The sequence below is a fragment of the Oncorhynchus masou genome, chromosome 33 (assembly GCF_036934945.1).
Source record: "Oncorhynchus masou masou isolate Uvic2021 chromosome 33, UVic_Omas_1.1, whole genome shotgun sequence".
In the NCBI taxonomy this organism is placed as follows: domain Eukaryota; kingdom Metazoa; phylum Chordata; class Actinopteri; order Salmoniformes; family Salmonidae; genus Oncorhynchus; species Oncorhynchus masou.
In genome coordinates, this window is record NC_088244.1 from 6007806 (window position 1) to 6026208 (window position 18403).

Consider the following 18403-nt stretch of genomic DNA (forward strand, 5'->3'; position numbering starts at 1 on the left):
TACAGTGCCTTGCGAAAGTATTCAGCCCCCTTGAACTTTGCGACCTTTTGCCACATTTCAGGCTTCACAAAAAAATACAGTTTTATATCTTTATGTTTGAAGAATCAACAACAAGTGGGACACAATAATGAAGTGGAACGACATTTATTGGATATTTCAAACTTTTTTAACAAATCAAAAACTGTAAAATTGGGCGTGCAAAATTATTCAGCCCCTTTACTTTCAGTGCAGCAAACTCTCTCCAGAAGTTCAGTGACGATCTCTGAATGATCCAATGTTGACCTAAATGACTAATGATGATGATTACACACAGGTGGATTGTATTTAAGTCTCAGTATAAATGCACCTGCACTGTGATAGTCTCAGAGGTCCGTTAAAAGCGCAGAGAGCATCATGAAGAACAAGGAACACACCAGGCAGGTCCGAGATACTGTTGTGAAGAATTGTAAAGCCGGATTTGGATACAAAAAGATTTCCCAAGCTTTAAACATCCCAAGGAGCACTGTGCAAGCGATAATATTGAAATGGAAGGAGTATCAGACCACTGCAAATCTACCAAGACCTGGCCGTCCCTCTAAACCTTCAGCTCATACAAGGAGAAGACTGATCAGAGATGCAGCCAAGAGGCCCATGATCACTCTGGATGAACTGCAGAGATCTACAGCTGAGGTGGGAGACTCTGTCCATAGGACAACAATCAGTCGTATATTGCACAAATCTGGCCTTTATGGAAGAGAGGCAAGAAGAAAGCCATTTCTTAAAGATATCCATAAAAAGTGTTGTTTAAAGTTTGCCACAAGCCACCTGGGAGACACACCAAACATGTGGAAGAAGGTGCTCTGGTCAGATGAAACCAAAATTGAACTTTTTGGCAACAATGCAAAACGTTATGTTTGGCGTAAAAGCAACACAGCTCATCACCCTGAACACACCATACCCACTGTCAAACATGGTGGTGGCAGCATCATGGTTTGGGCCTGCTTTTCTTCAGCAGGGACAGGGAAGATGGTTAAAATTGATGGGAAGATGGATGGAGCCAAATACAGGACCGTTCTGGAAGAAAACCTGATGGAGTCTGCAAAAGACCTGAGACTGGGACGGAGATTTGTCTTCCAACAAGACAATGATCCAAAACATAAAGCAAAATCTACAATGGAATGGTTCAAAAATAAACATATCCAGGTGTTAGAATGGCCAAGTCAAAGTCCAGACCTGAATCCAATCGAGAACCTGTGGAAAGAACTGAAAACTGCTGTTCACAAATGCTCTCCATCCAACCTCACTGAGCTCGAGCTGTTTTGCAAGGAGGAATGGGAAAAAATTTCAGTCTCTCGATGTGCAAAACTGATAGACATACCCCAAGCGACTTACAGCTGTAATCGCAGCAAAAGGTGGCGCTACAAAGTATTAACTTAAGGGGGCTGAATAATTTTGCACGCCCAATTTTTTCAGTTTTTGATTTGTTAAAAAAGTTTGAAATATCCAATAAATGTCGTTCCACTTCATGATTGTGTCCCACTTGTTGTTGATTCTTCAAAAAAAATACAGTTTTATATCTTTATGTTTGAAGCCTGAAATGTGGCAAAAGGTTGCAAAGTTCAAGGGGGGCGAATACTTTTGCAAGGCACTGTATGTTTAATCTGAGCCTAGAGGAAAGTCTTTGTCCTCAGGACTGGAGGGAACCCAAAGTAATTCCAATACCTAAGAGTGGTAAAGCGGCCTTTACTGGTTCTAACAGTAGACCTATCAGCTTGCTGCCAGCTCTTAGCAAACTGTTGGAAAAAATGGTATTTGATCAAATACAATGCTATTTCCCTGTAAACAAATGAACAGCAGACTTTCAGCATGCATTTAGAGAAGGGCACTCAACATGTACTGCACTGACACAAATGACTGATGATTGGTTGAAATAAATTGATAATAAGAAGATTGTGGGAGCTGGACTCTTATTTTTCCATGCAGCCATTGATATTTGATCATAATCTGTTGTTGAGAACTTGCGTTATGGCTTTTCAACCTCAGCTTTGAATCCACAATATGGCAATCTATCTAATAGAACTCAGAGGGTTTTCTTTAATGGAAGCTTCTCTAATGTTAAACATGTAAAGGGTGGTGTACCGCAGGGCAGCACTCTTTGCCCTCTACTCTTTTCTATTTTTACCGATGAACTGCCACTGGCGTTAAACAAAGCACGTGTGTTTCCATGTATGCTGATGGTTAAACTATATACGCGTCAGCAACCACAGCTAATGAAGTAATTGAAACCCTTAACAAAGAGTTGCAGTTTGTTTTGGAATGAGTGGCCAGTAATAAACTGGTCCTGAACATCTCTAAAACTAAGAGCATTGTATTCGGTACAAATAATTTTCTAGACCTCAGCTGAATCTGGTAATGAATGGCAGTTGAACAAGTGGAGGAGACTAAATTATTTGGTGTCACCTTAGATTGTAAACTGTCATGGTCAAAACATATAGATTCAATGGTTGTAAAGATGAGGAGAGGTCTGTCTGTAATAAAGAGATGGGGAGAGGTCTAGCCGTTATAAAAAGATGATCTTTTGACACTGTAAAAAGTTTAGTTTGTCTTATCTTGATTATTGTCCAGTCGTGTGGTCCAGTGCTGCAAGGAAAGACCTAGTTAAGCTGCAGCTGGTCCAGAACAGAGTGGCACGTCTTGCTCTTCATTGTAATCAGAAGGCTGATTATAAATACTATGCTGACAGTCTCTCTTGGCTAAGAGTTGAGGAGAGACTGACTACATCACTTCTTCTTTTTATAAGATGCATTCATGTGTTGAAAGTTCCAAATTGTTTGCTTAGTCAACTTACACACACCTCTGTCACACACACTTACCCCACCAGACATGCCACCAGGGGTCTTTTCACAGTCCCCAAATCCAAGAAAGCGTACAGTATTATATAGACCCAACTTCCTTCCATCTCATATTGCTGAAAGGAACAGCAAACCTGGTTTAAAAAAAACAGATCAAGCAACACCTCACAACGCCTCTCCCCTATTGGACACTGTACTGACATGTAGGATACGTTGTCGTTTTTTAAAATATATGTAGTTCTGTCCTTGAGCTGTTCTTGTCTATTAGTGTTCTGTATTATGTTTCATGTTTTGTGTTCTGTTACCCCAGAAAGAGTTGCTGCTGCTTTCGCAAACGGCTAATGAGGATCCTAATCAAATTCCATAACAATTTGCCATTTGAGTGAAAGAAAATAGGAAATGCCCTTAAATGGATAACTTTTTGCCAATCCAATAAGTTATCCACCTTGATTCAAGTCATCATATTCATTTTTGGGGTTGTAATGACGTTGACACAACTTTGATTTAACCAGTTTTTGCCCAGTGGGTAGCTTCTACTCTTCAAACTACTAACTAGGTATATAGCTAACTAACCAACTCTACTACTGACTAGGTGTATAACTAACTAACTCTACATATCAGGCCATCTTTAAGACAGTTCCTGTCATGGTTGTAAGTGTCAACGCATGACATTTTGTTTCTGTGTTTTGGGTTAGGCCTCTATAAAATATTGTCACTAACAATACTGGTTTTGACTTGTGTACCTTTTCACTTTTTTTGTTGTTGTTGTCAATATAAAGTATGGATGACCATGCAATGACTACGTGTGCTTATCATACGTGAATGAAACCAATAATGGCCAAGTCACTGTTGTTAGTCTGCCTCCTTGTTGTCTGTGAGCTATCCCTTGCGTGTTGTGTCAACACGTCTGCTCCACACGTGTCGTTTTCAGTCCAAACACAACCTATGGACATCTAAAATATAGCAACAGAACATCCAGGAAGCTGACGATGCAGGAATGGATGTCCAGGGAGGTTGTCCCTGTAACAGTATTGTTTCTGTCACTCTCCTCGTCCCATACCTGGGCTCGAACCAGGGACCCTCTTGCACACGTCAACAACTGACACCCTCAAAGCATCGTTACTCATCGCTCCACAAAAGCCGCGGCCCTTGCAGAGCAAGGGAAACAACTACTTCAAATTTTCGGAGCGAGTGACATCACCGATTTGAAACGCGCACCACCGCTAACTTGCTAGCCGTTTCACATGGTTACGCCCTTCTCTTCACGTTGTGTTGAGTTAAATGAAGAAGGAATGTCTGCAACTCTTGCAGAGGGACAAATCTAGTGACATCACACAGACACTCAGACACGCCGGCACGCCCCCACGCACGTGCAAACATACATTCACACTGACACACACACACACACACACGCAGGCACGTACACACACAGATACAGACACTGGTGGACACTGGACACTGGTGCTGTGGAAGTGTCATTGAGGAGTGAGGACACTGTGGCCCTGTGGAAGTGTCATTGAGGAGTGAGGACACTGTGGCCCTGTGGAAGTGTCATTGAGGAGTGAGGACACTGGATGCTGTGGCCCAGTGGAAGTGTCATTGAGGAGTGAGGACACTGTCGGTTAATGAAACCTAATGATGTGAAATGACCACAGGGAAACAGAGCTATGATATGGATACATCACTGGTACATTTGTGTCTTAAGGCTGAGTTATTAGTTGGCCAGGGACGATGCTCTGTTTCTGACCTTGGGCTGCACCCAGTCTGTCGTGTGTGTGTGTGTGTGTGTGGTGTCAGGTTGGGGTATCGTGACAACAACTAAAATAAGAGGCTATACATACAGATCAAGTGCACAATACAGATCTATTCTGTTACTGGGGTCTACTTTGGGTCCGGTAAAGTAGTCCCTGTTTATTATCCTGGTGCAACTAGCCTGATCGCTAGATATCATACTTCTCTTTTTCTGAGGATATCAGTGGGGACGTCATTACAAGGTAAATCAGTGAGGACGTCACTACAAGGTAAATCGGTCTGTTCTCACTCTCTAAGCTTTCACAGGTCGCTCCACAGAGCTGTACCTACAACACCATGGCTGTCTCAGTTGCCCTCATTGACCCAGTTAAAACTCTCCCTTAATCTATTTAAAATCCAACACCTGTGTTTCTTTCAGGATGAGCGTCGTTCAATCTGCACACACTGATCTGTGTGTGTGTACTTCCAAGAAGAAGCGTGTTAGTCCAGACTGATCTCGTAACAGCAAAACAGAGCATCTCTACATAGTAGTTACAGGATTAATCAAATATTTATTTTCTAATCCACTAGGCTACCCTGCCACCTCTACACTCTAACCACTAGGCTACCTGCCACCCCTACACTCTAACCACTAGGCTACCTTGCCGCCCCAACACTGGCTCCAGGTCATCTATAAGTCTTTGCTAGGTAAAGCGCCGCCTTATCTCAGCTCACTGGTCACCATAACAACACCCACCCGTAGCACGCGCTCCTGCAGGTATATTTCACTGGTCAAAGCCAACACCTCCTTTGGTCGCCTTTCCTTCCAGTTCTCTGCTGCCAATGACTGGAACAAATTGCAAAAATCGCTGAAGTTGGAGACATATCTCCCTCACTAACTTTAAGCATCAGCTATCTGAGCAGCTTACCGATCGCTGCAGCTGTACATATTCCATCTGTTATTTACTTTTTTGCTCTTTTGCACACCAGTATCTCTACTTGCACATCATCATCTGCACATCTATTACCCTAGTGTTCATTTGCTAAACTGTAATTACTTCGCTACTATTGGCCTATTTATTGCCTTACCTCCTTACTCCATTTGCACACACTGTATATAGACTTCTCAATTGTATTATTGATTGTATGTTTGTTTATTCCATGTGTAACTCTGTGTTGTTTTTCGTCACACTGCTTTGCTTTATCTTGGCCAGGTCGCAATTGTAAATGAGAACTTGTTCCCAACTTGCCTACCTGGTTAAATAAAGGTGAAATAAATAAATAAATAATTCATGCGGCTCTGGGCTAAATTGCTGTGAGTGCTGCCATCTGTCCCGGGATTCTGCCAGATTCAGTGTAGGGGGAGAGATGCGAAAGCATAGCTAGCCTAGCTGACTCGGCGGTCTCAAATGGGGGCCACTATTGAATGTTTCCAGTGTTGCAGGAGCTGTGTTTACTTTGCTTTGTTCCGGGACAATGTGGACCGCACTGACTTTCAATGTAGCAACTGAAGGGCTTTCTATGCCATCAATGTAGCAACTGCTTGTTGCGGAGGACTACAGGAGTGAAGTAGCTCCTCTTAGCAAGCAAGTAGCAAACCTACATAAACTACAGGAGAACCCACACCCACCTACTTTTTATTTTTCTTCCACCCCAGTAGCCGGACGCTGCTCTGGTCTGCTGGAAATTTCGCTGCCATGTCGGCTCTCCACAACCGACTGGCCGGTGCTCGGCAGAAGGGGTCTCCCCCTTCCCTGGAAAACGGAGCTGTTCTCGACCAAACCAAGCAGCCATGTAGGTACGTCAGTCGCCGTGAAAGTCGAAGAAGGCATCCTTTGGCAACGGGGGTCTCCATGGAGATGTTGAGCATGGAATTGACACAGACCAGAAACAGCTTTGTCGACCTGGATCCAGAGGATCCGGCACCTTCTTCCTTGGTGGCTTCCCAATCAAGATCGTATCCGGAGGTACCTGCTTCTTCGTCCTCGGTTCTGTCTCCCTCTCTGGTGGCTTTTACCGCTGGTTCAGATCCTCGGAGCTCCCAGCCTCACCAGACCGTGAGGCTGCCTGATAGATCAGACCGTGAGGCTGCCTGATAGATCAGACCGTGAGGCTGCCTGATAGATCAGACCGTGAGGCTGCCTGATAGACCAGGCCGTGAGGCTGCCTGATAGACCAGGCCGTGAGGCTGCCTGATAGACCAGGCCGTGAGGCTGCCTGATAGACCAGACCGTGAGGCTGCCTGATAGACCATCCCATTCAACATCACCAGCTGTCATCATAGGCAGCTCTATGGTGAGAAACATCTTGGTTCCCAAGTCAAAAACCCTGTTCTACCCAGGAGCACAAGTACAGGACATAACAAGGCTGCTTCCGACTGTTCTACGACAGGCGCCCGGGAGATGACACTGTCGTAGTCCACGCGGGGTCAAATTACATCAGAAGAGCTAGCTCGGAACATTTGAAAAATGGATTTTAAAGAAGTGATTTTAGCATTGAAAGCGGCCAATAATTCCAGGTCCAGTACCATCGTTGGTACCACCGCGGATTACACCTCTGGCTAAAAGACGACTGTAGCTCTGCTGGAGTCCCTTTTATAGATAACTTTGACACCTTCTGGAAACAGAAAATACTCTAATGACGGAGTCCATCCTAATCATCTTGGCTCCTGGACTCTGTCCACGCATTTCAAGGCTGCGTTGGTAAATGATCCAAGACCAGCTCAGTTAATCCCTACCGTTGTGACAATGAGTCGTCATAATGCTGCATCAAATGTACATGATCTTAGGGACAGTGGCAAACACAATGTAAGTCATTTAATTTATAAATCCCCAATCATGTATCTCTGAAACTCACTTAGATAATACATTTGAAGATACAGTGGTAGCAATACATGGTTCTAACATCGACCGAAAAGACAGAAATGCCAACGGAGGAGGTGTTGCGGTCTATATTCAGAACCACATTCCTGTAAAGCTTAAGAGATTATCTAATGTTAAATACTGTTGAAGTAATATGGCTAGAGGTTCATCTGCCTCACCTAAAGCCCATTCTTGTGGGAAGCTGCTATTGACCACCAAGTGCTAACAGTCAGTATCTGGATAATATGTGTGAAATGCTTGATAATGTATGTGATATCAACAGAGAAGTATATATTCTGGGTGATTTTAAATAACGACTGGCTTTCATCCAGCTGCCCACTCAAGAAACAACTTCTAACTGTTACCAGTGCCTGCAGCCTGGATCAGGTTATCAGTCAACCTACCAGGGTATTTACAAACAGTACAGGAATGAAATCATCAACATGTATTGATCACATCTTTACTAAATGCTGCAGAAATGTGCTCTAAAGCAGTATCCAGATCCATCAGGTGTAGTGATCACAATATAGTAGCCATATCTAGGAAAACCAACGTTACCAAGGCTGGGCCTAATATAGTGAATAAGAGGTCAGGCTGGGCCTAATATAGTGTATAAGAGGTCAGGCTGGGCCTAATATAGTGTATAAGAGGTCAGGCTGGGCCTAATATAGTGTATAGGAGGTCAGGCTGGGCCTAATATAGTGTATAGGAGGTCAGGCTGGGCCTAATATAGTGTATAGGAGGTCAGGCTGGGCCTAATGTAGTGTATGAGAGGTCAGGCTGGGCCTAATATAGTGTATAAGAGGTCAGGCTGGGCCTAATATAGTGTATAAGAGGTCAGGCTGGGCCTAATGTAGTGTATAGGAGGTCTGGCTGGGCCTAATATAGTGTATAGGAGGTCAGGCTGGGCCTCATATAGTGTATAAGAGGTCAGACTGGGCATAATATAGTGTATAAGAGGTCAGGCTGGGCCTAATGTAGTGTATAAGAGGTCAGGCTGGGCCTAATATAGTGTATAAGAGGTCAGGCTGGGCCTAATATAGTGTATAAGAGGTCAGGCTGGGCCTAATGTAGTGTATAGGAGGTCAGGCTGGGCCTAATGTAGTGTATAGGAGGTCAGGCTGGGCCTAATATAGTGTATGAGAGGTCAGGCTGGGCCTAATATAGTGTATGAGAGGTCAGGCTGGGCCTAATATAGTGTATAAGAGGTCAGGCTGGGCCTAATATAGTGTATAAGAGGTCAGGCTGGGCCTAATATAGTGTATGAGAGGTCAGGCTGGGCCTAATATAGTGTATGAGAGGTCAGGCTGGGCCTAATATAGTGTATGAGAGGTCAGGCCGGGCCTAATATAGTGTATGAGAGGTCAGGCTGGGCCTAATATAGTGTATGAGAGGTCAGGCTGGGCCTAATATAGTGTATGAGAGGTCAGGCCGGGCCTAATATAGTGTATGAGAGGTCAGACAATACGTTTTGTAGTGATTCATATGTTGTTGATGTAAAGAATATTTGCTGGTCTGTGGTGTGTAATGAGGAGCAACCAGACGCTGTTGGTCTGTGGTGTGTAATGAGGAGCAACCAGACGCTGCTGGTCTGTGGTGTGTAATGAGGAGCAACCAGACGCTGCTGGTCTGTGGTGTGTAATGAGGAGCAACCAGACGCTGCTGGTCTGTGGCGTGTAATGAGGAGCAACCAGACGCTGCTGGTCTGTGGCGTGTAATGAGGAGCAACCAGACGCTGCTGGTCTGTGGCGTGTAATGAGGAGCAACCAGACGCTGCTGGTCTGTGGTGTGTAATGAGGAGCAACCAGACGCTGCTGGTCTGTGGTGTGTAATGAGGAGCAACCAGACGCTGCTGGTCTGTGGTGTGTAATGAGGAGCAACCAGACGCTGCTGGTCTGTGGTGTGTAATGAGGAGCAACCAGATGCTGTTGGTCTGTGGTGTGTAATGAGGAGCAACCAGACGCTGCTGGTCTGTGGTGTGTAATGAGGAGCAACCAGACGCTGCTGGTCTGTGGTGTGTAATGAGGAGCAACCAGGCGCTGCTGGTCTGTGGTGTGTAATGAGGAGCAACCAGACGCTGCTGGTCTGTGGTGTGTAATGAGGAGCAACCAGACGCTGCTGGTCTGTGGTGTGTAATGAGGAGCAACCAGACGCTGCTGGTCTGTGGTGTGTAATGAGGAGCAACCAGATGCTGTTGGTCTGTGGTGTGTAATGAGGAGCAACCAGACGCTGCTGGTCTGTGGTGTGTAATGAGGAGCAACCAGACGCTGCTGGTCTGTGGTGTGTAATGAGGAGCAACCAGACGCTGCTGGTCTGTGGTGTGTAATGAGGAGCAACCAGACGCTGCTGGTCTGTGGTGTGTAATGAGGAGCAACCAGACGGTGCACTTGACCGTCTGCTACCCTCCTGTAATGTTTTCACTCCAACCCTGTTCCTGGAGAACTACTGTCCTGTAACCCAAATATTATAGCAGATCTCCATAGATCTGGTCCCCTCCTCATTAAACACTAACATATCTACATAAATGTCCATAGTTGGAAATTCAATGTCACTGACTGTATCTTTCACTCACGACAGGCTCACCGACTGTATCTTTCACTCACGACAGGCTCACCGACTGTATCTCTGACTCACTACAGGCTCACTGACTGCATCTCTGACTGTATCTCTGACTCACTACATGCTCACTGACTGCATCTCTGACTGTATCTCTGACTCACTACATGCTCACTGACTGCATCTCTGACTGTATCTCTGACTCACTACAGGCTCACTGACTGTATCTCTGACTCACTACAGGCTCACCGACTGTATCTCTGACTCACTACAGGCTCACTGACTGTATCTCTGACTCACTACAGGCTCACTGACTGTATCTCTGACTCACCACAGGCTCACTGACTGCATCTCTGACTGTATCTCTGACTCATTACAGGCTCACTGACTGTAGCTCTGACTCACCCCATCTCACTGAATAAAGTTTACACCATAATGTCAGCAGGTGAGTAACTCAAGCCCCCCCCCCCCCCTCTTCTTCAGATCCAGTTTGCCAACGCGGAGGATAAACAGGAGTTTCAGAAGTACCCCACTAAGGCCGGCCGGCGCTCCCTCTCTCGCTCCATCTCCCAGTCCTCCACAGATAGCTACAGCTCAGGTAGATCACACACACACATGGTACACACACACACACACACACGGTACACACACACGGTACACACACACACACACACACACACACACACACACACACACACGGTACACACACACACACAAGACACACACACACAAGACACACACACACGGTACACACACACGGTACACACACACACACACACACACACACGGTACACACACACGTACACACGGTACACACACACACACACACACACACACACGGTACACACGGTACACACACACCAAGACACACACACACGGTACACACACACGGTACACACACACACACACACACACACACGGTACACACGGTACACACGGTACACACACACACACACACACACGGTACACACGGTACACACACACACACGGTACACACGGTACACACACACACGGTACACACGGTACACACACACACACACACACACACACACATGGTACACACACACGGTACACACACACACACATGGTACACACACACGGTACACAGCAATAGGTGCTGGTGATTAACAAGGCAGCAAAAGTCCTCAGTCGAGGATCATACATCTGTTATTAGCTGACAATCCTGCTATTATTCAACTGATGTGGAAGACTTTACATTTACATTTAAGTCATTTGGCAGACGCTCTTACCCAGAGCGACTTACAAATTGGTGAATTCACCTTATGACATCCAGTGGAACAGCCACTTTACAATAGTGCATCTAAATCATTTAAGGGGGGGGGTGAGAAGGATTACTTTATCCTATCCTAGGTATTCCTTGTCAAGCTACTACACTACACTGCCTGCTGTAGGCTGGTAGACCAGAAATCACTTCCTTATGTGTCTCTGACTCTTTGTTCCCCCCTCCACCAACACAATGTCCAGCTGCGTCCTACTCAGACAGCTCCGATGACGAGACCTCTCCTCGGGACAAGGCCCAGGCCAACTCCAAGGGCAGCAGCGACTTCTGCGTTAAGAACGTCAAACAGGCAGAGTTCGGCAGACGGGAGATTGAGATCGCAGAACAAGGTGTGGAATTACCACTGTCTGGCATCTATTTTCAGGCATCCACTGTCTTTGCATCCTCTTTCTGGCATCCACTTTGCGTACACTTTCAGTCATCGTTCTGATAGCAACTATGGTAGATTTGCAATCAGGCCAGCCCAGTACAGCTTATATTGGCTGGGCTCATTATTGTGAAAATGATAAGTGTAAGTGCTGATTCAGGATCAGTGGGTTAGAGTCTGCAGAGAGTGCTTAGAGCTGCCATGCACCTCGTCGAGGACCGACTCAGCATCGGTAATAAGAAGATACAGCACACAAATCAAATCCAACTTTATTAGACACATGCGCCGAATACAACAAGTGTAGAACCTTACCGTGAAAAGTAACAAATGTTACTTACAAATCCCTTAACCAACAGTGCAGTTTTAAGAAGAGCTAAGAAAATATTTACCAAATAAACAAAAGTTAAAACATATATATTTGTTTAAAGTGACACAATAACATAACGATAGCGAGATTATATACAGGTGGTACCGGTACTGAGTCAGTGTGTGGGAGTACAGGTTAGAGGTAATGTGTACATGTGGGCAGGGGTGAAGTGACTATGCATAGATAATAAACAGCGAGTAGCAGCAGTGTACATGTAGGTAGGGGTAAAGTGACTATGCATAGATAATAAACAGAGTAGCAGCAGTGTACAAAACAAATGGAGGGGTGGGGGAGGGGGGGGGGGTTCAATGTGATAGTCTGGTGCTCCATGTGATTAATTGTTCAGCAGTCTTATGGCTTGGGGGGGTAGAAGCTGTTATTAAGGAACTTTTTGGTCCTAGACCCTAGACAGATCAAACAGCAGTGTTCTCTTTCTGCTGTGCTGGCGTTGTTTGACTCAATGATTTGCTATGGAAGTTCGACTGAGCTGACATATGGAGTTGTTTTAAGATGGTCATACCAAGGATCATTTAGCCTTTTGATTCTGCATTTTAGGGCCCCTGTAGGTATCAAAGAAATCTAGACAAAACATAGACTATCTCCTCTCTCAGTATCCCTCTCTGGTTGTATATACAGTATCTCTCTCTCAGTATCTCTCTCTGGTTGTATAGACAGTATCTCTCTCTGGTTGTTTAAACAGAATCTCTCTCTGGTAGTTTAAACAGAATCTCTCTCTGGTTGTATAGACAGTATCTCTCTCTGGTTGTTTAAACAGAATCTCTCTCTGGTAGTTTAAACAGAATCTCTCTCTGGTTGTATAGACAGAATCTCTCTCTGGTTGTATAGACAGAATCTCTCTCTGGTTGTATAGACAGAATCTCTCTCTGGTTGTATAGACAGAATCTCTCTCTGGTTGTATAGACAGAATCTCTCTCTGGTTGTATAGACAGAATCTCTCTCTGGTTGTATAGACAGTATATCTCTCTGGTTGTATAAACAGTATCTCTCTGGTTGTATAGACCAAGATGATGAGGAAGTGCTCTGTAAGTGGTCCTAGAACCGCTGCCTGTGCCTTGACAGCTGTTGCTGGTATTTACCGTAAGCCTACTGCAAGCATATGTAGATGAGCATGTGGTTTTACATGAATTGTGACCGACCACCTGGAATCCAGGTTTTACTGTAAACTTTTAATGTAAACTAAGGTTTTATGTAGCAAAATTAGAAATGGTGTTTTTTACATTGGATAAAAGCAGATACACAGAGCTACAACATGGTGTATCATATACTGCATTTGAGGAACAATGGGAAAGTGATTCTGCTAAGAAAGTTGATAAACTTGTAACCTCACTTTTGAGAAAATGGCCTTTGAAAGTTTTGGTACCTACTGAAGAGCTCTTCTTTGTCTACACCTGTTCAGCATCGTTCACAGCCTGTTAAGCTTTAGATCCACCAATCTCTTTAAGGGTTGATCCGAGCGTTCTGTCCTAACCACAGCAGTCAAGCACCCAAGCTAACTGGCTAACAGTTCCCGCAGTGACATTTTTTTTAAATGGACACTTGCATAGTGGAGTCCTTTGTTAAGACATGTAGCTAGCTAGCTAAACAATGAACCATAATCACAACTCATTACGTTACTACCCAGCATTAGGCTATAACAAGCAAAGCAAATGGCTCTAAGATACGAGTAATAAGATCATAAACATAACGTTAGCTAGCGAGCCATCCAGCTAACATTAGCTAGATAGCTAACAGTACACTTTAACTTGAAATAAAAATACTTTGTCAAAATTAGAAATGTGTAATATCTGAAAATGTAGCTAGTTAGACTATCTTACCCGTCCGTATACATCATGGTTCTCCCTGTCATGGATGCCATGTGTAACGGATGTGAAACGGCTAGCTTAGTTAGCGGTGCGCGCTAAATAGCGTTTCAATCAGTGACGTCACTTGCTCTGAGACCTTGAAGTAGTGGTTCCCCTTGCTCTGCAAGGGCCGTGGCTTTTGTGGAGCGTTGGGTGACTGTTGTTGATGTGTGCAGAGGGTCCCTGGTTTGCGCCCGGGTATGGGCGAGGGGACGGTCTAAAGTTATACTGTTACACATGGTTGCCCTTCGTTTGAAGATGTAATCCAGAAACTTGTGTTTTCTCCATCTCCTAAACTATCATACTCTAATTCCACTGATTTCTAAACTCGGTCCTCCAGAAAGTGGAGTTCAGTTCTACTAAGCATTTTATATATACATTTTTTTAAACGCGTTAGACAGGATTACATAGACATACGAACCAGCTCAAATAGACAGAAGCGTGCTATATGGCAGACCAAACCAAACTCATCTCTCGGCATGTCCAGCCCACTCATTATCTCAGCCAATCATAGCTAGCGGGAATGTTGCTGGCTTTTTCTGCGGCGAAACCAACGAGGCTCGTAATTTAACAATTTTATTCGTATTTACAAATGGCATACAAGTTTCTTATTAAGGCACATGAAAGTTTACATGTTCCAGAAGGCATTTCTGCCCCCAAAATGTATTTTGATTTTAAAAAATTAAAAAGATTATGTTCAAATGGCTGTGAAGTGGTGACCCGTGACACACGCCTAGTTTCCTGAAACGTGTCACAATTGTGCTCCATCTGTCATTAGCTTTTCCCCTGGCCTATTTTTCATATTTAATCCTGATTCTCCTATCCTCATTTTAAATCAATTCAAGTTGTATTTGTCACATGCGCCCGAATACAGAAAATGCTTACTTACATGCCCTTAACCAACAATGCAGTTTTAAGAAAATACACAAAAAAAAGGAAGAGAAAATATTAAATAAAGAGCAGCAGTAAATAACAATAACCCGGGCTATATACAGGGTATTACGGTACAGAGTCAATGTGGAGGCTATATACAGGGTATTACGGTACAGAGTCAATGTGGAGACTATATAAAGGGGGTACAGGTACAGAGTCAATGTGGAGGCTATATACAGGGTATTACAGTACAGAGTCAATGTGGAGGCTATATACAGGGTATTACGGTACAGAGTCAATGTGGAGGCTATATACAGGGGGTACCGGTACAGAGTCAATGTGGAGGCTATATACAGGGGGTACCGGTACAGAGTCAATGTGGAGGCTATATACAGGGGGTACCAGTACAGAGTCAATGTGGAGGCTATATACAGGGGGTACCATTACAGAGTCAATGTGGAGGCTATATACAGGGTATCACGATACAGAGTCAATGTGGAGGCTATACACAGGTGGTACTGTTACAGAGTCAATGTGGAGGCTATATACAGGGGGTACCGGTACAGAGTCAATGTGGAGGCTATATACAGGGGGTACCGGTACAGAGTCAATGTGCGGGGGCACCAGAGTTTTGGTCATTGAGGTAATATGTACATATAGGCAGAGTTATTAAAGTGAATATGCATAGATGGTAACAGAGAGTGATGCATCCCGTCAGGATGCTCTCGATGGTGCAGCTGTAAAAACGTTTTCAGGATCTGGGGCCCATGACAAACTTTTTCAGTCTCCTGAGGGGGAATAGATTTTGTCGAGCCCTCTTCACAACTGTCTTGGTGTGCTTGGGCCATGATAGTTTGTTGATGTCGACGCCAATGAACCTGAAGCTCTCAACCTGCTCCACTTTAGCCCCATCGATGAGAATGGGGGGTGTGCTCGGTCCTCCTTTTCATGTAGTCCACAATCATTTCCTTTGTTTTGATCACATTGAGGAAGAGGTTGTTGTCCTTGCACCACACTGTCAGGTCTCTGACCTCCTCCCTATAGGCTGTCTCATCGTTGTCGTGGTCAGGCCTACCGCTGTTGTGTCATCAGCAAACTTAATGATGTTGTTGGAGTCGTTCCTGGCCATGCAGTCATGAGTGAACAGGAGTACAGGAGGGTACTGAGCACGCACCCCCGAGAGGTCCCGTGTTGAGGATCAGCGTGCAGATGTGTTTAGTCCCAGGGTCCTTAGCTTAGTGATGAGCTTTGAGGGCGCTATGGTGTTGAAGGCTGAGCTGTAGTCAATGAACAGCATTCTCACATAGGTGTTCCTTTTGTCCAGGTGTGAAAGGGCAGTGTGGAGTGCAATAGAGATTGCATCATCTGTGGATCTGGTGGTGCGGTATGCAAATTGGAGTGGGTCTAGGGTTTCTGGGATAATGGTGTTGATGTGAGCCATGACAAGTCTTTCGAAGCATTTCATGGCTACAGACATGAGTGCTATGGGTCGGTAGTCATTTAGGCAGGTTATCTTAGTGTTCTTAGGCACAGGAACTATGGGGGTCTGCTTGAAACATGTTGCGATTACAGACTCAGGCAGGGAGGTTGAAAATGTCAGTGAAGACACTTGCCAGCTGGTCAGCGCATGCTCGCAGTACACGTCCTAGTAATCTGTTTGGCCTTGTGAATGGTGACCTGTTTAGAGGTCTTACATCGGCTGCGGAGAGTGTGATCACACAGTCGTCCGGAACAGCTGATGCTCTCATGCATGTTTCAGTGTTACTTGCCTCGAAGCAAGCATAGAAGTTATTTAGCTTGTCTGGTAGGCTCATGTCACTGGGCAGCTCTCGGCTGTGCTTCCCTTTGTGGTCTGTAGTAGTTTGCAAGCTCTGCCACATCCAACGAGCGTCGCAGCCGGTATAGTACGATTCAATCTTAGTCCTCTGTTGATGCTTTGCCTGTTTGATGGTTCGGCAGAGGGCATAGCGGGATTTCTTATAATCTTCTGGGTTCTTATATGCTTCCACTCCTTAAAAGCGGCAGCTCTACCCTTTAGCTCGGTGTGAATGTTGCCTGTAATCTATGGCTTCTGGTTGGGATATGTACGTACGGTCGCTTTGGGGAAGACGACCTCGATGCACTTATTGATAAAGCCAGTGACTAATGTGGTGTATTCCTCAATGTCATCGGAAGAATCCCGGAACATATTCCAGTCTGTGCTAGCAAAACAGTCCTGTAGTTTAGCATCTGCTTGATCTGACCACTTTTTTATAGACCGAGTCACTGGTGCTTCCTGCTTAATTTTTTTGCTGGTAAGCAGGAATCAAGATGATATAATTATAGTCAAATTTGCCAAATGGAGGGCAAGGGAGAGCTTTGTATGCTTCTCTGTTTGAGAAGTAAATGTGGTCTAGAATTTTTTCCCCTCTGGTTGCGCATTTAACATGCTGATAGAAATGAGGTAAAACTGATTTAAGTTTCCCTGCAGTAAAGTCCCCGGCCACTAGGAGTGCTGCCTCTGTATGAGCATTTTCCTGTTTGCTTATGGCTTTATACAGCTCATTTAGTTTCGGTTTTAGTGCCAACGTCCGTCTGTGTTGGTTTGTAGACAGCTATGAAAAATTCAGAAGAAAACTATCTAGGTTGATAGTGTTGTCTACAGCTTATCATGAGATGCTCTACATCAGGCGAGCAAAACCTCGAGACTTCCTTAGATATCGTGCACCAGCTGTTTACACATATGCAAAGGCCCCTGCCCTGTGTCTTACCAGAGGCTGCTGTTCTGTCCTGTCTATAGTGTATAACCCGCCAGTTGTATGTTCTTAATGTCGTCGTTCATCCAAGACTTGGTGAAACATAAGATATTACCGTTTTAATCTCTCATTCACTGTTTTGCTCTCCCACATCCAAATCCTTAACCTCTCACCTCTATCCCACTCCCCCCCCCCACAGATATGTCAGCCCTGATCTCCCTGAGGAAGAGAGCCCAGGCTGAGAAGCCTCTAGCTGGGGCAAAGATAGTGGGCTGCACCCACATCACTGCTCAGACTGCAGTAGGTTATCTTGCTTTCTCCTCCACCATACACCATCTTAGATCCATAGACCTACAGTATATGAGAAGCCTCTAACTGGGGCAAAGATAGTGGCTTTGTGTTGTTGCTGCCTCCTCCAGTAATACAATCATACGGTCTTTGCCTTTCCTGACTGTCAAATGAATCAGACATTCAGTGATGATGAACAGCTTCGCTTAAAGCACTTTGCTCCAGACATGTCAGATTACAGCTAGATAGATTTTGGTGTTATTTTTTATGGTTTACAGTTACCTCAATGTAAGAGCTTATTGTGTTCGTGTGTCGCCCCCAGGTTTTGATAGAGACCCTGGTGGCTCTTGGAGCTCAGTGTCGTTGGACAGCCTGTAACATCTACTCTACTCAGAACGAGGTGGCGGCTGCCCTGGCAGAGACTGGTAAGAACACACATCACATAGTGGACCCTCTCTCTCTCTTTCTGTCTGGCTCTCTTTCTCTCTCTCTTTTTCTCTCTCGCTCTCTCTTCCTGTCTCTTTTTCTCTCTCGCTCTCTCTTCCTGTCTCTCTCTCTCTCTCTCCCTCTCTCTTTCTGTCTCTCGCTCTCTCTTTCTTTCTCTCTCTCCCTCTCTCTCTCTTTCTCTCTCG

General features: G+C 44.9%; 1 protein-coding gene across 3 annotated transcripts in view; it reads left to right on the forward strand.

Annotated features, from left to right (window-relative positions):
* The window catches only part of LOC135527733 (S-adenosylhomocysteine hydrolase-like protein 1), a 45124-nt gene that overhangs the window by 16696 nt on the left and 10025 nt on the right, over positions 1 to 18403 (forward strand). For all 3 annotated transcript variants that reach the window (XM_064956256.1, XM_064956257.1, XM_064956258.1), the window contains exons 2-5: positions 10463 to 10577; positions 11465 to 11608; positions 17683 to 17783; positions 18094 to 18196. In XM_064956256.1, the coding sequence (XP_064812328.1) occupies positions 10463 to 10577; positions 11465 to 11608; positions 17683 to 17783; positions 18094 to 18196 (463 nt within the window). The remainder of the gene's footprint in view (positions 1 to 10462; positions 10578 to 11464; positions 11609 to 17682; positions 17784 to 18093; positions 18197 to 18403) is intronic.